The 26,804-nt window shown below is 43.2% G+C and overlaps 1 protein-coding gene across 1 annotated transcript; it reads left to right on the forward strand.

Moving 5' to 3' along the window:
• Positions 1 to 685: 685 nt before the first annotated feature.
• LOC308293324 (ras-related protein Rab-25-like) lies at positions 686 to 26,470 on the forward strand (the record flags this gene model as incomplete). Its single annotated transcript, XM_080735785.1, has 5 exons — positions 686 to 722; positions 12,000 to 12,195; positions 14,265 to 14,458; positions 24,489 to 24,569; positions 26,343 to 26,470. The coding sequence occupies 5 exons, from the start codon at positions 686 to 688 to the stop codon at positions 26,468 to 26,470; spliced, it is 636 nt and encodes a 211-aa protein (XP_080591911.1).
• Between the last annotated feature and the right edge of the window lie 334 nt (positions 26,471 to 26,804).

The following is a 26,804-nucleotide window of genomic DNA, read 5'->3' on the forward strand; positions in this document are numbered from 1 at the left end:
AAATATCTTTGTGTAAGGCTAACAGACGATAAAAGGGCAGGGGCTCAAGCCCCCTTTTGATGTCTATGTGTGCACCTGCCTGTTGAGGGACGAAACCAGAGCCCTAGAGGTGAGGTGGAGGGTGGAGAGGGAGGGGTTGTAAAAGCCTTGTTATGACACTGGTTCTACCTGTTCCACCTGTCCTCCCACACGCGCACACACACACACACACACACACACACACACACACACACACACACACACACACACACACAGAACGGCCCGTATAGCGCACACCTTTCCGCACCGCCTCGCTAGGTCAGCTGATGAGGGATCGGCACCAGTAGCAGCCAAGGCGACAGAGGAGTGTCGTCTCGTCGTCTGCCCCGTACGTGTCACTGACTGCCCAGCCAACCAACCGATACCTACACCTGCTGCCCTATTAGACACGGAGAAAGAGAGCTGAGGCTGCTAGTGCCGGAGGAACCGGTTCTGTTCCTCGACCCTGTTTCATTTTCACCTGTAGCTTCATTCAGTCCTGGAGAGAGAACATAGAAAGAGAGAGAAGGGAGAAGAGGGTCCTATGGTTGTTGTGTGGATGTTGTGAGGGACTGTTGTGCTGTGTGGGACTGGGAGGCACGTTGGTGAACCAGTAAAAAGCCTGAAAAGCTCGCCCTGTGGCCGGCCGGGACACCACACCGTCATCATGGGGTCGGACGAGGCCTATAACTTCGTCTTCAAAGGTGAGTCACTTTTTTTTCTTTTTCTTCTTAAAAGCTCCGAAAACAGCTCGGCGCTACAATCTGCGCGCAACTTTAGTGTGTGTGTGTGTAGCGCCTATAAATCAAGGCTGATTCCGTTGTGTCTGTCTCTGGGTCTGGGATTATTATAGCCCTGAAACATGACGGTCGCTGATCGTAGCTGACACCATGACGTACCAACGTCATGGATGAGGATTCACCTCGGTTGGCGGAGGCGAATTCAAACGCGTCTACAAACTACACAAACGTTCAAATTCCACAAACAAAGTGCTTAATAAAGTCACAACCCATTGTAAATCTTGGCCGGCATTGTATAATTACCCGGAACCTCCGTGTTCTTTAATAAGAAGCCTTTTTATCCGATATGTGTCTGTTTCCCCATGCATTTCCTGGTGTTCCGCATGCGCACCAACGCCATCTATTGAACCCTGAGATGTGGGCGTGGCCTTGGGAAAACAGTACAAATATGGGATAAAAAGGCTTCTTATTAAAGAACACGGAGGTTCCGGGTAATTATACAAAGCCGGAAAAGATTTACAATGGGTTGTGACTTTATTAAGCACTTTGTTTGTGAAATGTCAATGTTCGTGTAGTTTGTAGACGCTTTTGAATTCACGTCCGCCAACCGAGTTGAATCCTCATCCATGACGGTCGTACGTCATGTTATCAGCGAACGTCATGTTTCAGTTCGGTCTGGGATGGGATTTGATTGAAGACGATTTTATTAGAAGTGCCTATGCCTTTGCCTAGGAAAAGGTACAGTTTCATGACAGTACAGTTCACTGGTACAAGGTCTACTAAAAGGAGATCATAGAAAAGACTAAGCTTATTTCCATAGGAAACCAAGTATCTCATATTTAAAAAAAAAAAGGGGGAAAACATAAAAAAAAAAAAAACATACAGCAGGTAAATACAAAGAAGGGTCAGGGGAGGGGAGGGCTGGGCTGGATGGGAGTGCAAGGACAAACAGACAGACAGACAGACAGACAGACAGACAGACAGACAGACAGACAGGTGCACTGTCTGGGTGCAAAGGGCAGCTCAATGCTACAGAGCAGCTCTACTGGTTGGTAGGTCATGGAATGGTTGCCACTTCTTATTTCCATGAAAGCAGAAACAAACAAAAGGAGATCTGGGACCAAACGAGGAAGTGCTCTCTCTCTCTCTCTCTCTCTCTCTCTCTCTCTCTCTCTCTCTCTCTCTCTCTCTCTCTGCTTGCCTGGCAGCGTGCCCGACCGTGTGATCTTTGACCCCATGTGGGTGTGTCTATGATATAGGCTAGTGAGCTTGTAGATCTGATATTTTTAAATAGCCCTAGTGCAAGGGTCCTCAACAAGGGGTCCGGGACCCCTAGGACAGAGTTACTACAAGGGGTCCTCCAAATATTGGTGTGATAGAAACCCTTTTCTGTTGTTTTTATATTAACCACTTGAACCCTATTCTGAGAACTTAAGCCAAAAATAGCAGATCTACAAGCTCACAACGCCTCGCGATGAGAGTTAGTAGATCGGCTATTTTCGGCAAAGAGGTTTGGTGTAGAGGGGGAAAAAGAGCAGACTAAGTACAGAGTAAAAGGTCAAGTTTATTAAGTATTGATGGCTCAAGTGGTTAAATATCTAAAAACACAAATTGACATCCAAAATATGCTGATGATTGTGCTGTCAAACGATGAAACTATGGAATCTATGAACATGTTGTGGGGGTCCCTGCTTCATCTCTCTCTCAACCAAGGGGTCCTTGGCCAGAAAACATGAAAGATCCCTGGGCTAGTGGTTCTCAACATGTGGGGCCCTTGGGGTCCGCAGATGACAGTCAAGTGACAATTATGGACTTTTGGAAATGTTTAATTTACTTAAAGGGGGCCTGTCACCTAAAGGGTTACTGTCATTGTGGGGATGCGCAATTATAAGCCAATCAAATTAATTGTCCATATAGCCTGACTGTATGACTACTTACTGTACTGGTCAGCTGTTGTTGGGGGGCGAGGGGCAGATCACACTGTGACATAAGCTTCAGACTGTTTCAGACCGTTTTCAGAGAAGCTCATCACAGTGTAATCTGCCCCTCAACCCCTTTAGGTGACAGTACCCCTTTAAACAAATTGGGGGGAAAAGACAGTGCATCAAAAATAATCAAAAAAAACTATACTACTACAAAAACTGGTCAAACTTTGGTCAAATTGTCAAATAATAGGCTATATAGCCTATGTAAGAGGCAGTTTATTTTGAAAATAACAGTCAAACAGAATGAAATGCCTCAACTCCTACATTCATATCTTCAATGAACACAGTATGTAGTCTAGTCCAGGGGTTCCCAAACCTTTTTGTCTCAGGGCACCCCATAAATATGTTTTTAATCCGAGGCAACCCTACATTCTAATTTTCACTCCCAGCACCTTATATTTATAGCATATCGTCGTTGTCAGGTGGAAACCTGTGTCCAAAACCGTTTGTTTTGTATTCATCATCTATAAAATGTACTAAACTAGTGAAAACAGCAGATCTACAAGTGTGCTTGTAGATCGGCTGTTTTCACTAGTTTTGTGCGACAGTCTTGTAAGATGAAGCAGGGCTTTGCTTTTACCAAAAAGACGTACACATTTGAAACTTGGAGATACAAGGTTTCTGCCCGACAGTGACGATATTTTAGTGATTATGTTGCGAGGAAAACGTTGAGATAATAGCCACTTTGGTTAGAACTGACTGAAAATAACTTTGTAATTCAAGTTTAAAATGGTACTAAATATTTCTTCAAGTGTCTAAATAAATTCCAAATATTAATGATCTCGCGGCACCCCTGGACTGCCGTCGTGGCACCCCAGGGTGCCCCGTCACCCACTTTGAAAACCCCTGAAGTCTATGCCTTTTCATTCCGTACATTCCTAATGCTGCATTCACAAGTGAGCAGCAACAATGCGTGACCGGCGACATTGTTGCCATGTCTCTGTTGAAGCATTGCTTAAGAGCCACACTGTAATTGAAAAGGGTAGATTTAAAGATAGGGTTAGATTTAAAGTTATTTAGTTAAAAGTCATATATTCTGATAGTAATCAATGCTTATAGAGTCTTTGTTCCGTCACGGGGGTCTCTGCAGCTCTTTAATTGCGACCGTCAGGTCGCAGTTAATATCAAAACCTCCACCGGCTGTCAGTCTGTCTGTCACACGTCACGTCACACTTTTGCCCTACTCACATCTCCGCCACCGTTGCCCCTATCCATGCCAAACCTTGCACACACACTCCTTGGCTGCCAAACCACATCCCCCACTCCTCATTTCTCACATGGCCCTCTTCTAGCATTCTTGCTATTCTTGCAAAACACATTTTTTTGCTCCTACAGATTTTGCCCTAAAATCCTGCAAAACGCTACACAGTATGTATACAGTCATGTCATCAACATGGATCTGTCCCATTTAGTGCCACCATCAGGCCGATTTTTTCAAACAAATCTTTGGACACTGCTCCCAAAGATGTTGGCCTAAAATCACGCAAAGCGGTACACAGCATCTCTAAAGTCATGTCATCAACATGGATCTGTCCCATTTCCCATATTCCTTCCCTCCTGATTGGCTACGACTGCCTTCTAAAGTTTGTGTATGCGACGTGACGGTCGCTTATCTCCCGGTTAGGTAGTCTTACTGGTAAACACTAAACAGACAACAGTGTTTCCCCTAGCCAGAAGCTGAAGGAGTGGGGGAGAATTGCGGAGAGCGGGGGGGGGGCATTTGCTAAAGACCCATAAGGGTCTATTTGGTTCATAACTATTTATCATTTGGCTGGGGCCTGGGGACCCCCTGGAACTCCCCCACTTTGAGAACCAATCCTACTCACCAGTGGTGGAAAAAGTACAGTATCCTATCAACATTCTAATGTAGACATACTGTGTTACAACTTACAAGTAGATGTCTGGAATAAAATATGTAGTGAAATAAGTAAAGGTACAAAAGTATTGGTGTCAAAATAAACGTAAGTACTAAAAGTTCTCAGTAATCATAATAACAGTTTCCAAATGTATAAAAAAAATTAAATCCTATAAAAATAGCAGATATACAAGCTCTACAAGCTCACAACACGTCACTTTGTGAGCTTGTAGATCGGCTATTTGCATAGCCATCATGTCATAAATGTAGTGGAGTAGAAGTACTTAAGTACAGTACTTGTAAAGTAAATGTAGACTACTAGTTACTTTACACCACTGCTACACACTCTGTGTGTGCATGTAGCAAAGTTTATTTTCTAGTCAAAAATGTTTGTTGCCTAATGACAGTGGTGGTGATGCATCCCTCGTTTCTATTCCACATCTACCACATCTACAACCAGTGAGTGAATGACAACCGTGTTAGCACTTAGCTCTCATTAGCATGAGACAAGTTAGCTCTGGTCCATAGCGTTAGTGGAGTTCTCCCTAACGCTATGTTCCTCTACCTCCGTATTCCTTGGCAAAACCGGAAAACCCCGCCGTCTGGTCCGAAAATAACAAAAACTGTTTCGCCCCTCATCAAACCAAAGGTATCAGTGGACAGTTGAAAGCTTACACTACTTAGTGGACGCGGGCTGAGCCCCCCACCACACGATTAAAATACATTTCTAGGGCAAAATGAAAAATATTCTACCGGATGGAGACTCCATTTCTTCTCGTTTTTCACTATTTGTCGTCGCCATCAAGGTGCCAACTCACTACTGCCGCGCAGGTCAGAGGACCGAATTACACTGAGCATTAGTCTCCCTGGCCTCACTGGGTGTTATTCAACTCTGCGACGTTGGAAGCGCTGTTTCGTAAAAACCTGGAAGAGCGTCTCCATCCGGTGGAATATTTTTCATTTTGCCCTAGAAATGTATTTTAATCGTGTGGTGGGGGGCTCAGACCTCGTCCACTAAGTAGAGTAAGCTTTCAACTGTCCACCGATACCTTTGGTTTAATGAGGGGCGAAACAGTTTTTGTTATTTTTGGACCAGACGGCGGGGTGTTCCGGTTTTGCCAAGGAATACGGAGGTAGAGGAACATAGCGTTAGGGAGAACTCCACTAACGCTATGGACCAGAGTTAGAGACAAGTAAGCCTACTATTGCCCAACAGCGGTAAACTACATGATTCAAACCCGTGGGGCACTGCTTTTATCCACAGCCCAAATCTTCTAATTGTACACACCAGTTGCAAATATGCTAACGAGGGGCAAAGACGTAGTCAGCTCAGAATCAGAGGTGCTCAGCGCGACAAGGCTGCTGCCTGACTGACTGGATGAATGAGAGGGGAGGGGGAGAAACTAGACATATACATCTCCTTCCAACCGTATGTAAGCGAGAGAAGTTTAGAACGCTATGCTTCACATGAGCGCTACATTGTTGTGGGGGGAAACAATCTTAAAAAAAAAAGAAAAAAAAAAATCTTAAAAAAAAAAAAAAGTGAAAATCATACAGTGGCGGCCGGATTTGAAGCAGCGGCGGCCCGCCGCTGCTTAATGCATGTAGGGGAAACACTGGACAATAAATCTTCCGGTATTTTGTCATTTCAACCAATTAGGAGAGAGTGTCCATTTATCAGCTTCATTGCGACCGTCATGTCGCAGTTACTATCAAAACCTCCACCAGCTGTCAGTCTCTCTGTCACGTCACGTCACACTTTTGCCCTACTCATATCTCTGCCATCGTTGCCCCTAGCCATGCCAAACTTTGCACACACATTCTTTGCCTGCCAAACCACAACCTCCAGGACCCCCGGAGCTCCAGGGACGCCCAGGGACCCCCCAAAACGTACAAAAGTGACCAAATGAACACCCCAACGGGGCTGCTCACGGGGAATTCCCGGGGACCACCGACTCCTGGTGCTCAAGAACGGATGCAAAAGTGGTTGCACCCCTAGTGGAAGACCCCCGCCACTGCAGCGCACATAAAATGCTGTAACTCGGCCTAGGAGAGTCCGGGAGAGCCGGGGCCGGTACCCACGCCTCCGCCTCGGCCGCGCGGAGACAGCCGTGCGTAGAGCGCAGCCCGCTAAAAAGGCCGTAACTCGGCCACCCAGCCACCGGGAGAGACGGGGCCGGCACCCAGGAGGTCCCCGGGGGCCCAGCCACCGCTGGGGCCCCCAGCAGACCCCAGTGGACCCCCACCCCGCTGGGAAAAAAATATGGGAAAATAGTCAAAAGTAGCCGATCTACAAGCTACTGCTCCACTCCACGGCCCCTGGTGTACTATACATGTGACCTGACGGCCGCTTATCTCCCGACTAAGGAGTCTTACTGTTTTTTATTGTGTTCCCGTTCCTATTGTGTTCTCTGCTCATGTCTTTGTGTCATCACTTCTGATTTTGCTTGTTTAATCTGTGTCAGGACTGAGTTTAGTTTAGTTTATTAGCACATTGTCAACTTCATTAAGCGTCCCGCAAAGCGTGGCCAATGTGACCCTGGCCTGGGCGTCCCTTTGCCCTGGACAAACGGACAAAGCCAGATGTAGGAGCGGTTGGTTCCTTACAGCAGGGGTTTTCAAAGTGGGACGGCAGTCCAGGGGTGCCGCGAGATCATTTGATAATAGTTTGACTTGAAAAAGTATTTAGTATAATTTTAAACTTGAAGTACAAAGTTATTTTCAGTCAGTTCTAACCAAAATGGCTATTATCTCAACATTTTCCTCGCAACGTAATCACTAAAATATCGACACTGTCGGGCAGAAACCTCGCATCTCCAAGTTTCAAATGTGTACGTCTTTTGGTAAAGCAAAGCCCTGCTTCATCATACAAGACTGTCGCACAAAACTAGTGAAAACAGCCGATCTACAAGCACACAACGCCTCGCATTGGTATCCTGAACCTGAAAATGCATTTTGTGTTAAAAGTGCTGGAGAGACATGGACTGGAGACTCCTGTTACTGAACAAACACTGTCTATAGCAGCGAGTACTATCAGAAGATATAGATCTATTTAACACTTATTTTAACCAAAGAAAATCACTTACCGTAACTTTTGAAATAGCAGCACAGTAACTATTAGTTTCTCCTCCTTTTACAGACAAGAACAGGGCTTGTGGGGACAAAGAAGTGCAGTGTAAAGTAGGGCATTAACGACTTGTGATTTTTGCAAGTCGACTCGACTTGCACAAATAAAAAGTTGAGTTGAAGTCGACTTTATCGTTTGATGACGTCATCACATCACACAGGACCCCCCAATTATTTTGGGGCGTCCCCAGATGATTAACTTACTGTGAAACATTGTTTTCTCACTCAACTGTAAACAAACCAACATAAAGTTTAAGTATACTGTATAGAGGGTATCTTCACATTTCTAAAGTGCCAATTCAAGGACCTTTTAACACATTGACCGCCATTTTAACATACCTCCGTACTCCCACCTGCCATTCGTCTCCATAGACTTCCATGTAATTGGGTGTGCACGGATCATGCACACCCATGCCTAGATAATGCACCACGTGTGTCCACATTGCTCACAGCTTTCAAACAAAAAAATCCGAATGGAAATCCGTTCAGGCATTCATGAGATAACAGCCACTATGTTTAACAAAGATGGCTGCCAAAATGGCTGCCATGCTTGAAAGATGGGGTTGCTATGGGGGTTAAACATGCAATTTCGCGATTGCTATCATGCCTACTCCATTTTTTGGGGTCCAAAAATTTTTTTGAATTTTTTTTTTTTTTTTTTTTTTAATTCTCGGGACTATCGGGCCTGGCGGGGAAAGACATTGGAATAATCTCGGGACTATCGGGCCTGGCAGGGAATGAGTTAATACCTCTGAAATGACAAATTAAACATTGTCCAAATTGTCAAATATTAGAGGCAGAAATTGTGAAAATAGCCGATCTACATGCTCACAACGCCTCGCATCACAATAGAACCATGTTTTACCAAATGTAATGTAGCACTGTAATATTGGATCATTCCGTTCTTGACGATAAGCAATCCTACAGTTTGAATGCTGCACAGACGCACACATGGAGCAAAAATAATGATAGAAAAAAATACAAAGGTTCATTTTTTTTTCCAAATTCGACTTTCTCGGGTGGGAGCCGACTTGTGTAATGAAGTCGACTTGTCGACCTCTTCGTTAATGCCCTAGTATTAGTTTCTCCTCCTTTTACAGACAAGAACAGGGCTTGCGGGGACAGAAGAAGTGCAGTGTAAAGCAAACTAGGGGGCGAAACAAAAACTCGTGTCTGATTGAGGCATCCTTGCATCATTGCGTCATTGCGGCGCTGAAGAAAGTTGAAGCCAGTGCAGCGCAACATTTTTAATGTGGCCCGTCACGCAGAGCCAGCTGTCATCTGAGGGACAGCCACAGGGTAGACGGGGACCTCATGTGTGCCAGTCTCTCTTTGATGACGATGTCATCACCACCACATCTGGTGACCTGTCGGGGCCAAAGGATGGCACACTGCCAAATGCCAGGTTGACGGACTGAGTAGAACAGTGGTTCTCCAGCCTGTGGGTCGGGTCCCCCAGGGGGCGAGTATTCCTACCGTAGGAGAGTTCGTTGAGGCGCGGCTTGTGATTGGCTGGAGCGGAGGTCTGGAGCGCTCGGCTGTGGTCACTTGGACTGCGCGGGCGGGTGTGAATGCGTTTATCGTGGGCTTGCCCAGGCCTTACGGCCTGGGCATAAATATAACGATTGCATTCACCACGGCTTCGTAACTCGCGCGGCGCTCCGCCGGCCGCGCGGCCCTGGCCCGCTCTTCGCGGCCACTCGCGCCTGCGGCGCTCGGGGGCGAAGAGCAGGACCAAGGTCCGCTGGCCTTCGCGCCGCTTGTAATGTCGTGGACAATAACTGTGACATTTAACCATAAAACGAGCGCTCCTTCAAACGAACTCTCCTACGTTTGGAATATCAGCCCCCAGGGGGGTCCCCAAATTATTTTGGTCCCCAGATGATTAACTTAACATTGTTTTCTCACTCGTCATCAGTAAACAAACCGACGTAAAGTTTTAAGAGTATAGTGGGTATCTGCAACGTTTCTAAAGTCACAATTTGAGGACTTTTTAATACATCTAAAATGACAAATGATACATTGGTCAAATTGTCAGATAGTAGAAGCTGAAATTGTGAAAATAGCCAATCTACATGCTTACAACGCCTCGTGAAAACAAGCGCTACAAGAACCTAACTGAACTCTGGTGGTTATAGGATTCACGCATAAAATTCCCTCGATTTTCCCTTGAAGGCACTGGTCATCAAGGGTTGGGTTGGGGGTTAAGTCCCTGTGACATACTAAGCGGCATAACTATAGCATCATGTCCAGGGGGTGTACTTGTACATCAAGCTGCCTCAACTGGCTACTATGGGCCTCATGGCTCGGTTGTGACAAGTTGTCAGTCAGGCGGTTTGATTGATTGAAGACTTTATTAGAAGTTTACACAGAAAGAAAGTACAGTTTCATGATGGTACAGTTCACTGGTACAAGGTCAACTAAAAGGAGATCCTAGGAAAGCACTTGGCTTATTTACACAGGAAACCTCTATTACATATCTCTATTACATTGAACGACAGACGGATAGAACACAGTACTATGCAGTAGATATGCTCAGGAGAAAATAAATAAATAAATAAACAGAGACTAAAAAAAAGAAATTCATTGTCGGATGGAAACCTTGTATGCCCAAAACCGTTTAAAAAATGAACTAAACTAGTGAAATTCAGCCGATCTACAAGCACACGTGTGCACTCAAGTGTGCTTGTAGATCTGTTGTTTTCACTGCTTTTGTGTGACGGCCTTGTATGATGAAGCAGAGCTTAACTTTGCAAAAAACGATATACAGTGGCTGGGCTAGGTTTGTTATTGCCAGTTGCGAATGGCTGCCGCCTGTAAGTGGTTTTTCAGGGCGATTTTAAAGGATGCTAGGGAACCACATACCTTTAAGGCCTTCGGTAAGGTGTTCCACATTTTGCTGGTATAGCAGAAGAACGAGTTTGACCCTTTGTTTGGTGACATCTGTTGATATATTAATGCAGGGGTCTTCAGTGATGTTGCTAGGTTTTCAATGTAATGGGTCCCGGGACCCACAGGTGGTCATTCAAATGGGTCCCAGAAAAGTTTTATGAGTCCTCAATACAATGTTTTCGAGCGCAGTGAGCTTGTAGATCGGCTATTTTCAAAATGTTTGCCTATTTCTTATATTTATTTTACAATTTGGCTAATGTTTGAACTTAGAACTAGGATTTCTAAATACACTAGGCTACAGACACCCATTTAATTATATTTATATCACTGGGACCCCAATTTATATTAAATGTTAAAATACTAGAGTAAAAATGGAACAGGTCCATTTGGTTCCATTTTGTTCCCTCAAGGACCCAGGACCCCACTTTGAGAACCACTAGTGAAAATAGTTTTTAGCTGTTCCAGGTTTAACTGATACTAAATCTTTACAGTGTTTATCTTACACAATACATTAAAAAACGAATTAAACTAATCTAAACTAATATAGCAACTTAATTTAAGTAGAAGAAGTAAATTATTTTAACATGGACTCGAATGGAGGCGCATCCCCGGGACCCCAGGACCATGACATGAATGAGTCCCTGGGCGACTTGAATGAGTTTTTGATGCGGGATGCGCACGTAATGACATCACTGGGTCTTCAACGTTTTCAGGCCAAGGACCCCTTAGATTTGGAGGACCCCCAGTAGCAACTCTGAGGACCCCCTGTTGAAAACCCTTATATTAATGAATTAACGATTTATCTTAACCTAGAATTATTGAATGCTTTAACCAGTGAAAAATACAAGCTCACAGCGTGGCACAGAGTGCCGCGCTGCAAGCTTGTAGATCTGCTATTTTTTGAAAAAGTCGTGAAAATGTGTGCAAATCTTTGTATTTTCAAAGCAAACGTTTGTAACTCAAATTTTGCTTCTGGGGGGGTCCCTGGAACTAAATATTTTGAGATGCGGGTCTGTGGCCAAATAAATATCCGTTTTTTGGGGTCTTTCACATGAAAAGGTTTGAGAACCACTGACATAACTGTGCTCCATTTAAGTGAAAAGGACCTTTTCTTTGACGATGGCTGGCCAGATTGCTGACATAGAAACATTGGGTTTTTCCCAAAAACCTTAGAAGGATTCAAAAGACACTTATAGAATCGGGTCAAATTTTCATGTTTTTTTTTTTTTTTTTTTTTTTTTAATAGCAGACCGTGCCGCGCTGCGAGCTTGTATATCTGCTATTTTTCAATAGTTAAAGCATTCAATAATGATACACAATAATGTGTACCCGCTCTGAATGGGGTTAAAGAATTAACGATTTATCTTAATTATCCCTCGCCAGTGGTCCTGATCGGCGAGTCGGGCGTGGGGAAGAGCAACCTGCTCTCTCGCTACACAAAGAACGAGTTCAACCACGACAGCCGCACCACCATCGGCGTGGAGTTCAGCACGCGCACCGTGCAGCTGGACACCATCACCATCAAGGCCCAGATCTGGGACACGGCGGGACTGGAGCGCTACAGAGCCATCACCTCAGCGTGGGTACACGCACACACACACACACATGCACGCACGCACGCACGCACGCACACACACACACACACACACTAGGGCAATTGCCAAATATTCGAATATTCGATTATCAAAGTCACTATTCGACGTTGTTCACCGTAGCCGAATATTTGCTTTTTTTTATTTATTTTTTATTGTTTTCTCTTTAAAAAATATATAGTTTATAAAGCTCGGCTAGATAGGAAGTCATAAGAATGAGTTGTCAATGCCCCTGGTGGATGAATTTGTTAATGCTCTATACCAGGGCTTCTCAAACCTTTTTAGGCCGTGACCCCCAAAATAAACATATTTGAACTGGGGACCCCCACCCTGACAAGCACTTGGAATTGTAGGTATTACATTTAATTTGACTCACAACGCCTTGCGTTGCGAGGCGTTGTGAGCATGTAGATCTGCTGTTTTCACAATGTTCGCCTCTTGCTTACTTAATATTTGACAGTTTGTCCTGTCGAATATTCGACTATTCAAATACTTTGAGGTAGAATAATTCGAATACTAAGAATCACTATTCGTGAATGCCCTAATGCACACACACTCACAATAGGGATGGGACGATAATCGTTATTATCGTTTATCGTGATAAAGAACACTCACGGTAATCATATTGTGGAGATTTAATTCGTCGTGAAATCGTCCTCCGTCGTGCACTGGGATCAATTCACCTTTTATTTGCCGGGCTGCAAATAATAGATGTTGGGGATATTTTGATTAAAATAAAGTTTATCTGGAAAAATAAAGTCTCAACCTGTGGGTCGGGACCCCCCCTGGGGGTCCCCAGGTGATTAGCTTAATGTGAAACATTGTTTTCTCTCTCAACAGTAAACAAACCAACATAACGTTTAAGTGTATAGAGCAGTGGTTCTCAACCTTTTCAGGCCGCGACCCCCAAAATAATCATATTTTAACTGGGGACCCCCACCCTGACGAGCACTAAGAGTTGAGGCATTACATTTAGTATAACACGGTTCTATTGTGAAAATAGCAGATCTACATGCTCACAACGCCTCGCCACTGCGCCACTCACAACGCCTCGCAACGGCGTTGTGAGCATGTAGATCTGCTATTTTCACAATTTCTGCCTCTAATATTTGACAATTTGGCCGATGTTTAATTTGTCATTTTAGAGGTATTAAAAAGTCCTTAAATTGTCACATTAGAAACAAGCATACTGTAGACTTCTATACATTTAAACTTTATGTTGGTTTGTTTACTGTTGAGTGAGAAAACAACGTTGCACATTGAGCTAATCAGCTGGGGACCGCCCAAAATAATTTGGGGACCCCCAGGGGGGTCCCGACACCCAGGTTGAGAACCACTGGTATAGAGGGTATCTGCACATTTCTAAAGTGACTTAGTGACTAATGCCTCTAAAGTGACTAATTAAACCTTGGCCAAATTGTCAAATATATAGAGGCAGAAAGTGTGAAAATAATCTCTTTTCACAATAGAACCGTGTTATTCAAAATGTAATGCCTCAACTTTTGATTTGACTCTTGATGTGATTATTTTGGGGGTTGCGGGGCTGAAAAGGTTGAGAACCCCTGGTCTGGGCTATAACCACACTAACAACGTGCGCTAAACGTCGTTCCTTTGCGTCTAGGGCTGTCACGATATGACATTTTACATGACGATTAATTGTCACTCAAATAATTGGCGATTAACGATTTAATTGTGTTTTTGTCGTTGACAATTACATTTCTGTTTGGCTTTTAGGCTTTGAAGTTGCACATGGTAGATATGACACATAACCTAAATATACAAAGACATTACTGACATATTTGACAACTTACTACTTAAAAAAGAACATTGATAGTGGAAATAGCCGATCTACAAGCTCACAACGCGTCGCGATGCGACGCGTTGTGAGCTTGTAGATCTGCTATTTCCACAATTTTTGACCTTTTTTTTAAAATATATGAACATTTTTCAACATGGAAACGATTATGACGATTATGAAAAATAATCGCGATTATGTCAAAAAAATCACGATCAGACGATTATGTAATAATTGTGACAGCCCTATTTGCGTCTCCAGGTACTACAGGGGCGCGGTGGGGGCTCTCCTGGTCTACGACATCTCCAAGCACCTCACCTACGAGAGCGCCGAGCGCTGGCTCAAGGAGCTGTACGACCACGCCGACCCCCACATCGTGGTCATGCTGGTGGGCAACAAGAGCGACCTGGACTCCACCAGGACGGTGCCCGGGGACGAGGCCAGGCAATTCGCAGGTACCGTATTCGCAGTGTTGTTTTTGTCAGCGGATTTTGATTTAGTTTCAGTCATGGTCTTTTGAATAAAAATGTCATTTAGTTTTAGTCATGATTTTAGTCACCTGAAAAGTTTTAGTTTTAGTCTAATTTTAGTCGACTAAATATTGGCAGGCCTCGATGGCATCGTAATGACTGGTTTTACACTTGGTTGTGTGCTGAAAAAGAGCTTGTAGATCTGCTATTTTGCTACACCTGAGAGCAACCAAACATAAAATGACTCTCTTCTCCACTAGTCCCTCCCGAACGTCTAGTTTTTTATTTTGTTGACGAAATTGTCAATATATTTAGTCTTAGTTTTAGTCATCACAGCTTAGTTTTTATTTCGTTTTTATTTATTTTTCGTCAGTGAAAAAAAACAGTCGACAAACATTTTTAGTTTTTACAGTTTCACGATGGTACTGTTCACTGGTACAAGGTCAACTAAAAGGAGATCCTAGGAAAGCACTTGGCTTATTTACACAGGAAACCATTGAAGTATCTCATATAACATTCAATGACAGACGGATAGAACAGAGTACTATACATTAGATATAGTAAAAACAAAAGTAAATAAAAATAAAATAAACCGTGCAAAACATATAGAGTAGGTAAATACAAAGAAGGGTCAGGGGAGGCTGGGCTATGATAATTATAATACACTATAACAGTGATAACACAATATAATCTATTATCATGTATTACAACTATATCCTGGTGGTCTAAATGAAAAGTCAGTGAGGGATCAGTCATTATGAAGTGTTTGGCCCTGTTTGGCCTAGCTCAGACCATTGAGCTGAATTATTGTTATATAGTCTTGGAAATTGGGTTAAATATTCTGGAAAAGTTTTGGAAATTAATTGGTAAAAATGTGTGGGAACCCTGGTGGTGACTTCATTCAGTCCAATGACTCATCTGGTCTGAGTGTATCATGCACAAATTGTGCACTATATGATAGAAGCATGACATGATGTGGCACACAGTTAGAACATGCCATATGGAACATTTTTGGCTATAGGGACATCGCAGATTTGGCTTGGGAAACTTGTGGGAGCCAATCGAATCAAAGTTAGGCTCTCATAGACTTTACTATACAGTAAAATAATACAAAAAGCTTTAAGTAGCATGTGAGGGGTCAAACTAGGGTTTTTTCATAATTCTGAATACAATGCAAGCATTTGTTTTGCACGAAAAACATTCCTTTCCGAAACACGGGCCCCACAAAACTGTGAAAAGTGACGTCTCATCACTAAACCTTGCATTGGATTGAGAATCATGAAAAACCCATAGTTTGACCCCTCACATGCTACTTAAACATTTTTGTATTATTTTACTCTATAGTAAAGTCTATGAGAGCAACTTTGATTGGCTCCCATAAGTTTCCCAAAACAAATCTACATGTCATGCTTCTTTCATAAAGTGCACGATTCCATCAACATACTGCCCGAAACGCCTGGACTATTCTGCAAGCTGGCAACGAGCTGAGCTCCACCAACTAGGGTTTATTAACCCATTTAGAACGGGTACACATTATTGTATATCATTATTTTATGCTTTAACTATTGAAAAACAGCAGATATACAAGCTCACAGCGCGGGCAAAACACTCTCACACCCTACACGCACATTTGATTACGTGAACGGAAGCTGTGTTGAGTCATCATGACTGATACAGAGGTACTGTAGGGGCGAGACCAACCCTTCAGGAACAGACTGTAGGTGTGTACTGTACGCACACTTCTGTCATTAGGAGGAAAGTTCCTGGCCGATATCGATATCCGATATAATTAATTGCTGTTATGACCAGGGCATTCACGAATAGTGATTTTTAGTATTCGAATTATTTGACCTCAAAGTATTCTAATAGTCGAATATTCGACAGGGCTGGCCAAACTGTCAAATATTAAGTAAGCAAGAGGCGAACATTGTGAAAATAGCCAATCTACATGCTCACAACGCCTCGCGTTGCGAGGCGTTGTGAGCATGTAGATCTGCTATTTTCACAATATTCTATCTGTGGAACCGAGTCACATTAAATGTAATACCTACAATTGAGAAGCGAAGCCATGTCGTCATTTGTGCGTAATGTCGCCCTCTAGGGGGTTCATGCTGGTATTGTTTTGTATTGAAATCGCCATTGGGGAATCTGCGATCGCCGCATATAAGGACTGTGTTAAAAAAATAAAAACACCATGTGCGCGTTTCTGTCAGCGGGGGGGTTCTGCATAGTTTATGATATTCATTCATATCTGATATAGCCTGTTGTAACTCGTTTCTAGCGTTTATTGTGTTACTTTTTGGGTAAATCTGTACATTTCCACCTTAGTCGATGCTTCATATCCATTTGGGTCAATCCGAGAGCATGGTGTGTTTATATTTTTAACACAGTTCTTATATGCGGTGATCGCAAATTCCCCAATGGCGATTTGAATACAAAACAATACCAGCATGAACCCCCTAGAGGGCGACATTTCACACCATTTCACGGAAGTGACATCACACTTCGCTAGTCAATTCCAAGTGCTTGTCAGGGTGGGGGTCCCCAGTTCAAATATGTTCATTTTGGGTTTCACAGCCTAAAAAGGTTTGAGAACCCCTGGTATAGAGCATTAACAAATTCATCCACCAGGGGCATTGACAACTCAGAAAAAGAAAAAAAAAGAGAATATTCGACTTCGGTGAACAACGTCAAATAGTGACTTTGATATTCGAATATTCGAATATTTGGTGAATGCCCTAGTTATGACCGATAACCGATATAAACCGATGACAATGTCATCTCATTCTGTATGAAAAAAAATTATAAAATACAATAGCTTTGTCCATTCTGAAAAAGGCATATAAACAAACACTGCATTTGAAAAAAGCAATGGCTCTTTTTACCAAAACTAGGGTTGCACTGTTATTGAAACGGAATGAATGTATCGTCACTGTCGGGCAGAAACCTCGTATCTCCATGTTTCAAATTTGAAATTCTTCGCCAATTAAAGCCCTGCTTCATCATACAAGGCCGTCACACAAAAGTTGTGGAAACAGCAGATCTATAAGCACACAACGCCGGTGCGAGGCGTTGTGTGCTTGTAGATTGTCTGTTTTCACTAGTTTAAATCCCACTACATAATCAGAATCGCCCCAAAAAAATGCGTGTGTGTGTGTGTTTCCATCTGTAACTCCACGTTCAGCAGTTGTTCAATTGTCTAAAAAACATAATACAAAAATCAATAACGCATGTACCTTGCCCAACATCAACTTTATCACCTTCAGATGTGTCTCTACTTCTCATAATCCCAAAATGTTTTAAATTTTCCCCCACATTTTGGCCTGTAGGCGGCATATTGCGCAATCCATAGTTGGGAGCGAAGTGTCATTATCATCACCAGGTCTCAGGTTACAAGAGGGAAGGGGGGGGGGGGGTCAGATGCACACACACACACACACACACACACACACACACACACACACACACACACACACACACACACAGAGAGAGAGGGGGGGGGGGATCTAGAACACAGAATTCATAGTTCTAGAACACATAGAATTCATAGATATAGAACACAGAATATGTACAGTACAGTACAGCAAGGTACAGTAGAGTACAGCAAGGTACAGTAGAGTACAGCAAAGTACAGTACAGTAAGGTAAAGTACAGTAGATTACAGTAGAGTACAGTACAGTACAGTAAGGTACAGTAAGGTACAGTAGAGGATGGATGGATGTGGATGGATGGATGATGGATGGATGTGGATGGATGGATGTGGATGGATGGATGTGGATGGATGGATGTGGATGGATGGATGGATGTGGATGGATGGATGGATGGATGTGGATGGATGCATGGATGGATGGATGCATGGATGGATGGATGTGGATGGATGGATGGATGGATGGATGGATGCATGGATGGATGGATGCATGGATGGATGGATGGATGTGGATGGATGGATGGATGTGGATGGATGTGGATGGATGGATGGATGGATGGATGGATGGATGGATGGATGCAAGGTACAGTAGAGTACAGCAAAGTACAGTAAAGTAAGGTAAAGTACAGTAGAGTACAGTACAGTAAGGTACGGTAAGGTACAGTAGAGGATGGATGGATGTGGATGGATGGATGGATGATGGATGGATGTGGATGGATGGATGTGGATGGATGGATGGATGTGGATGTGGATGGATGGATGGATGGATGTGGATGGATGGATGCATGGATGGATGGATGGATGGATGGATATGGATGGATGGATGGATGGATGGATGTGGATGGATGTGGATGGATGGATGGATGTGGATGGATGGATGGATGGATTGATGCATGGATTGATGTGGATGGATGGATGGATGGATGGATGGATGTGGATGGATGGATGGATGGATGCATGGATGGATGGATGCATGGATGGATGGATGGATGGATGGATGTGGATGGATGGATGGATGGATGGATGGATGTGGATGGATGGATGGATGGATGCATGGATGGATGGATGGATGGATGGATGTGGTTGGATGGATGGATGGATGGATGGATGGATGTGGATGGATGGATGGATTGCCATTTACACTATTTTGCATTTTGGAAAAAACTGCATATTTAATGTTGAGCTATCCTAAATTTGTATTGCTTAGCTGCCCACTGGACTGTATCCATCTCTGGGTACAGGGGACTTTCACATAGGAAAGGGGCCAGGCCCCCGCAGGGGGCTTTTTTCTAGTCATTTTTAAAATGATAAATACAAAACAAACGGTTTTGGACATACAAGGTTTCCACCCGACAACGACAATATATATTTTTTTACATTTTCTAACTTGTTGACATTTTCTAAAGCTTCCACAGAAAACACTGATAATCTGCAGCCTTCATCGTCACAAAAGCCTTTTTGAGGCTTAAAAAAAAGGAATTCAACATAGTTATTATAAAATAAAATATCGGCTAAAACCGATATATTAGTTTGATATCGGGCCGATCATGATATGATGGCCGATTAATTTCCCATCCGTAACAAACATATATCTATCATCACACAGACTAAGTGTAGTTAAGTGGTAGTTAAGAGATTATGCACAGATACTGAGGATGTGGGTCAAGCCTTGTGTGTGTGCAGCAACCAGGTCCAGTCAGATCGTTGTGTAAACTCCATGTGTGTGTCTCTACAGCATTCAAACAGTAGCATTGTTTATTGTCAAGGACGGAATGATCCAATATTACAGTGCTACATTACATTTGGTATAACATGGTTCTATTGTGAAAATAGCAGATCGGCTATTTTCACAATTTCTGCCTCTATATATTTGACAATTTGGACAATGTTTAATTTGTCATTTTAGAGGTATTAACCCTTTAAGTGCCTATCCCGAACATGTTCGGGATATTCGGGATCAAAAACAATTTTTTATTTGCTATTTTACTTACCCCGAGCTGCTTGGAGCAACGTGGGTGGTCCCGGCTCGCCCATCGCTCACCAACGAGAGACACTAGATGCTCCGACGATTTATTCCATTGAAAATGGTTTAATATAAAGTTTAGACCCCCCCCCAATGTTCACCCAATGTTCATTGTAGGCGGCGCGACGTATTCCAGGGTGCCTATCCCGAACATGTCCGGGATATTTAATAAAATGAATTATTTTATCGGAGGCCTCAATGAAGCCCCGGTCTAGACGTCCATCCTTGGCCGGGACTTAGACTCGGCCATCCACGGGCCGTATTCGCGCTAACGGCCAAATCGCGCCGCCCACTCCAATAATAAATCACATCTTTAGACAGGATTTTCTCCGGATTGTGTCCCCAGACCCAAAGAGAACGTTTTTTTGCGGCTGAAATAGCTTTAGATCGGGCTTCTAAAGGGGTTAGCATTTTGGCTACGTGTCAGCTAGCTTCCTCCTCTCGACACCCATAGCATTGACTGGAGTGAAAACACAAGGCAGTTGGGAGAGGGTCGACGAAAGCTATAAAGAAGGTCTATGGAGAAATTTCTGGCACTCTAGCACCCCTTGTGGCCGGATGGCACTGTATGAGTTAAAAAAGTCCTTAAATTGGCTCTTTAGAAATGTGCAGATGCCCTCTATACACTTTATGTTGGTTTGTTTACAGTTGAGTGAGAAAACAATGTTTCACATTAAGTTGATCATCTGGGGACCCCCCAAAATAATTGGGGGTTCGTGTGTGATGCGATGACGTCATCAAACGATAAAGTCGACTTCAGCTCAACTTTTTACTGAGTCGAGTCGACTTGCAAAAATCACAAGTCGTTAATGCCCTAGCGTGTACTGTATTCCCTCATACTGTTTGTTGGTATCCAGTAGTGTTGTACACACTGACAGTGGGTTTGCGGTCCTCCATAATGTGCAAACCCTGAAACCTTGCATGTCCAAAACCGTTGCTCTTCAGGAAATCAAATCTCTGTCTTGGTCACAAGAGATGGTATTCCATAAAGTAGGTGTTGAGCTGGCTGTCTGCCCAGTGCAACACTGTCGCCTCGGAAAACAAGGAAGTGTTGATCAAATAGACTACATTTTTTGGCTACTGCATCGTCTATCTCTCGCATCGAATGTTTTCAAAAACATTCTCGAGAACGATGCTTAGTTGTGTGCAGTGGCGTCAGTTCAGAAAAAGCTAAGGTATGGCAACATGACTGGTGTCCTGCACGTGCACAAGACACCAGTCATGTTGCCATACCTTAGCAACAGGCATGATACATTTATTTTAAGAAGTACATTCTATTTTTCACCCTGTTTCTACGGTTTCTTGGGCTGGATATGGCAGCCTGGAACGGTTGTTCAAGTGCAGCTAAACTTGGCATGTTAGTAAACGTGCCACAATTAACAATAATGCATTGCACCTGTGCAGCTGACCTGCGGAACCTGGGAATATACCATTTTGTCAAGATGGGGAGAATATAATTATGTTAAAGTGACCATTTTGCAAAATTGTGCATTTGTAGTTATTTTACTGTAATTTAACAACATAATAACCAGCACAGATAGAAAAAGAGACATTCATGGATTTATATTTAAAAGTAACTTGTATTTTCCCCCCTGGACCCAGGGTATGGCAGCTGCATACCCCTGCCATACCCAATTGACGCCCTGGTTGTGTGTGTCTGTTGACATGGCTGTTGGCATGTTGGATACGGCAGTGCACTGAGTGAAGCCATGTGATCTTAGTCTTTGATTAGACAGAGGTCTAATAAAGCCACGTAATAAAAGATAAATAATACATACATTGAATTAGCCCCATATAGAACCTCACCCGTCGCTGCATACTGTTGTGCTCCGAGATGAGGTCCTATAAAAAGTACCTCAGTGCTGGCCCGGACCGCCTCCACGTCGAGTTGTTAAACACTCGTAACAACATTTTATCCAAAAGGTAAAGGTAGTTCCGAGCTCTCAAGTCCCGTTTTCACTGAGCAAAACTTCTGGAAGTCTTGTCAAAAATGACGGCAATTTTGAAATTCACGCCATGTGAAAACGGCCACTTGTTTTGTGTCCCGGGAGTTTTGGAGGCCGAAATTTGACGGCAAAATACCTAGTATTTTTTGCAGAAAGTACCGTGAGATTACAAATTTCCCTTCTGTGAAAACGCATACCGTTATTTTTGACGGTTTTTTGACAAGCAGGTGCGTAAGGAGCCAATGATAACAGTTAAAGCATTGTATTTGGGATTGAAAACGATCTGAATGTGAATGGGATATACAGTAGAAATATAATACAGCTTCACCTTGCATTAGGGATATAATTATTTAGGCTATAGAGTCCTTGCATTAGGGATATAATTATTTAGGCTATAGAAGAGTAGAGTCGCATTGTGACCATGGTGGCTGGCTGCCTGCAAAAGTGCAATGAATTCTTATAACGGCAGCTCCTCTTCCTCCGCTATCTGCGGAGGGACTGGAGAGGTTCCGAAAGAAAGAAGCTGTTCTCAACAAAAGGTGCATCATTAGTTTATCGTCGTCGTTGTCGTGTGATGATTAGCCTAAAGGTCTTTTGAGCAGCGAGCGAGTCCACAGACTACAGCTAATCTAAAGCCCACAGGTGCAACACGTTGCATTAGATGAGATCCTTTATGAACGGACCTTATGTGTTGTTGTCGCTGAGCATGAAGAATATTTTGTTTTAGTAAATCCATTTGTAGTGTTCACTTCAGAGTGAGAGAGAGAAGAGACCGATGCCACTGCAGTGAACGCAACGAACTGGGGAGAGTGTCCCCAGAGTGTCTTTTTTTTTCTTCAGGTCTTTCAGTCCAAGTGTTGCCATGTCTGCTCATTATAAGCGACTCTTGGCTTCATTTCCGTAAGGTTGCTTGTATATGATAGTTGCTGGTTTCGTTTTATTTGTTGTGAGCTTGTAGATCGTAATTTTCAATTAGCTGATGTGACGATGCGTGTAGTTTTAAAGTGCTCGTGTGGCCTAGATAATATCACTTTTTGGGGATTATTTTCGTACACCTGGTTGCTTAGTTCTCTCGCAAAGTCTGGCAACACGGACTTTCATACCGTGAAATTTCTTTAGTGAAAACGAGGATTTTATGGCTATGCCAGCATTTTTGCTTATGTGAAAACACCCAAAAAACTAAACTCCCGGCAAATTGAAAATCATTATGCTAATTATTTTGCAGGAAAAATTCCGGAACTGTAGTGAAAACATGCCTTCAGACTGTGGTTTCCTATCCCAGGGTACCTAAAACATGAACCACGGCATGAAACAACCGCTTAAATCCTTAGTTTTGTAATGTTTTCCCATTCAACCGGAACGGTTGCCAGTACTGTAGTCTCGCGTAGCCAGGGAGCTTTTGCAAATCGTGTTAGGCAACAGTCTTCAACAGTCTTCTGGGAGACTATGCCGGGGGCTTTTCTGAATTTATTGAGACTAAATAAGCAATTTAAAACGTTTTCCCAACGCCGTGGTGCATGTTTTATGTACCGTGGGATGGAAAACCATAATCTGGGAGCTCGGAACTACCTTTACTTTTTGGATAAAATTTCGCTACGGGTGTTTTCCAACTCGACGTGGAGGCGGTCCGGGCCAGTGCTCGGGTACCTTTATAGGACCTCATCTCGGACCTCATCTCGGAGCACAACAGTATGCAGCGACGGGTGAGGTTCTATATGGGGCTAACATTGATTGAGATTGGAGATTCTTTGATCATCTATAGATATGCAGGCAAGAACCGATCTTGTCTGAAAGTGACAGTCGCACTAGTGAAACCTCGTATCTCCAAGTTTCAAATGTGTATATCTTTATGTAAAGCAAAGCCCTGCTTCATCGTACAAGACTGTTGCACAAACCTAGTGAAAATTATTATATATATATATATATATATATATATATATATATATATATATATATATATATATATATATATATATAATATTTTCGATACTTTAACTGTTTTTTTAAATAATTTAAAAAAGGAACAGTTTTGGAGATACAAGGCTTCCACCCGACAACGGCGATATATGTATGTAATCCTACTGTGTGCATCTGTACAGCATTCAAACAGTAGGATTGCTTATTGTCAAGGACGGAATGATCCAATATTACAGTGCAACATTACATTTGGTATAACATGGTTCTATTGTGAAAATAGCAGATCTACATGTGAGCATGTAGATCGGCTATTTTCACAATTTCTGCCTCTATATATTTGACAATTTGGACAATGTTTAATTTTTCATTTTAGAGGTATTAAAAAAGTCCTTAAATTGGCTCTTTAGAAATGTGCAGATACCCTCTATACACTTTATGTTGGTTTGTTTACAGTTGAGTGAGAAAACAATGTTGCACATTAAGTTAATCATCTGGGGACCCCGCAAACTAATTGGGGGGGGTCGTGTGTGATGTGATGACGTCATCAAACGATAAAGTCGACTTCAACTCAACTTTTTACTGAGTCGAGTCGACTTGCAAAAAGGCTTCCAAGGCTTCCACCCGACAACGGCGATATATGTATGTAAAGAGACTTTAGGCTTTAGTCAGGGCTGACTTCCCTCTCTTTCCCTCCCAACGCAGAGAGCAAGGGCCTCATGTACATGGAGACATCAGCGCTGGATTCTACCAACGTTGAAACTGCTTTCCACGACGTACTCACAGGTACACACACACACACACACACACACACACACACACACACACACACACACACACACCCACACACACACACTAGGGCATTCACCAAATATTTGAATATTCGAATATCAAAGTCACTATTCGACGTTGTTAACCGAAGTCGAATATTCTTTTTTTTTTTTGCTCTTTATAAAATATATAGTTTATAAAGCTTGGCTAGATAGGAAGTCATAAGAATGAGTTGTCAATGCCCCTGGTGGATGATTTTGTTAATGCTCTATACCAGGGGTTCTCAAACCTTTTTAGGCCGTGACCCCCAAAATAAACATATTTGAATTGGGGACCCCCACCCTGACAAGCACTTGGAATTGTAGTTATTACATTTAATGTGACTCGGTTCTGCAGATACATATTGTGAAATATGCTTTGCGAGGCGTTGTGAGCATGTTAGTCTTGGAGGATTTGCCTCGATACGTGGGTTTTTTGAGATATAGGTAACCTCCTCGATATTTGCCTCTGGTTACCCATACTTGTGCAACTTCCTGCTACTCAGATTCTGAGCTGTGCTGACTTCCGGCCCAGAGATATAATGGTTTCTTCCCAGAAGTTCTTCTCGCCCCACTAGTGGTGAGAAAAATAACTTCTGGGAACTCAGATTATGAGCATGTAGATCAGCTATTTTCACAATGTTCGCCTCTTGCTTACTTAATATTTGACAGTTTGGCCAGTCCTGTCGAATATTCGACTATTCGAATACTTTGAGGTTGAATAATCCGAATACTAAAAATCACTATTCGTGAATGCCCTAACACACACACACACACACACACACACACACACACACACACACACACACACACACACACGCTCGCTAGACCTAAATACCAATGTTGTTTTCTTGTATCTTGCCAGACGGTGCTTGAATGTTACTGAATAACTGCACAGCCATAATAAGTCCAGGAATTGACTTGAGTGCATCGCAGACAAACGTTTTGTTTTGTGTCTTCCAAGGTTATAATAGTTTGGGGTTGTTTTTTCTTTCTCTAATTCAGTTAGTTTTCATTCGTGTTACGAGCGGGTTTGCTAGTTTTTATTCGTTTTTATCTTGGGTTAGTTTGGATTGTATTAGTTCTCGTGTTTATTTATTTTTTATTTTTTTTATTTTTATTTTTTCAACCTTCATGTTCCCGTGTTTATATGGGTTCAGGCAGAGTGACTTATTTAGCCCCCTACCACTACACCAACATTCAGATTTCACAAACAAAGTGCTTAATAAAGTCTCACACCTGTCTGAATACGGTACGGCTTTCTAGAATTATCCTCCGCGTTCTTTAATAAGAAGCCTTTTCATCCGATGGCTGTCTGTTTATCTCAATGGGGTTGGTGCGCATGGGGAACGCCAGGAAATACATGGGAAAACAGAACACCATCGGATAAAAAGGCTTCTTATTAAAGAACACGGACGATATGGGTAATTATAGAGTGCCGTACTGTATTTAGACAGGAGTGAGACTTTATTAAGCACTTTGTGAAATCTGAATGATGGATGGTGTAGTTGTAGGGGGGTAAATAAGTCGCTCTGCCTGAACCCATGTAAACACGGGAACATGGCAGTCGGGGCTTATGGTCTCTACGACTATGCGTGATCTACGATGGGCTAAAATCGCTTTGGGAAACTCGGCCATTGTTCCTTGAAGGGATTTACACTCCTTTGAGGCCTTCGGTATTGCCTTCCACTTTTTTTTTTTTTTGCCAAACCTGACCGTTTTGTTGTGCGTCTTCTCCGTGTTGCTGCAGCCATCCACAAGAAGGTGGCCAGCAGGGAGGTGACCCGCGGCTCCATCAGCGCTGTGACCCTGAGCAGCCCCGTGGGACCGGCCAGCGAGCCTCCGCCGGAGCAGAGGACCTGCTGCAAGAACCTCTGACCACCGCCTTCCACCGGAGCAGAGGACCTGCTGCAAGAACCTCTGACCACCGCCTGCTCAGCTGATGTTCGCGTTATCCTCCCTTGGGATGGGTCTGTTATCACCCCTGTCATGCCTTGGCCAAGGCTCAGTAGTCGGACTCCCAGCTCCAGCTCCGTTATCGCCCATAGACTTGTCATTGCGATGCGCATGCGCCAACGCACGTTCTCAGGAACAATGTACTGGTCGCTCCCTCAGTGAGAATCGAACCCGAGCCGTCGGATTACCAGTCCCCGTCGCTACCGACTGAGCAAACCAGGCAGCTGGCGGACCTTTTTTTTTTTTTTGCTTGGTT

Source organism: Nannobrachium achirus, assembly GCF_963921795.1.
Source record: "Nannobrachium achirus genome assembly, chromosome: 10".
Lineage (NCBI taxonomy): Eukaryota > Metazoa > Chordata > Actinopteri > Myctophiformes > Myctophidae > Nannobrachium > Nannobrachium achirus.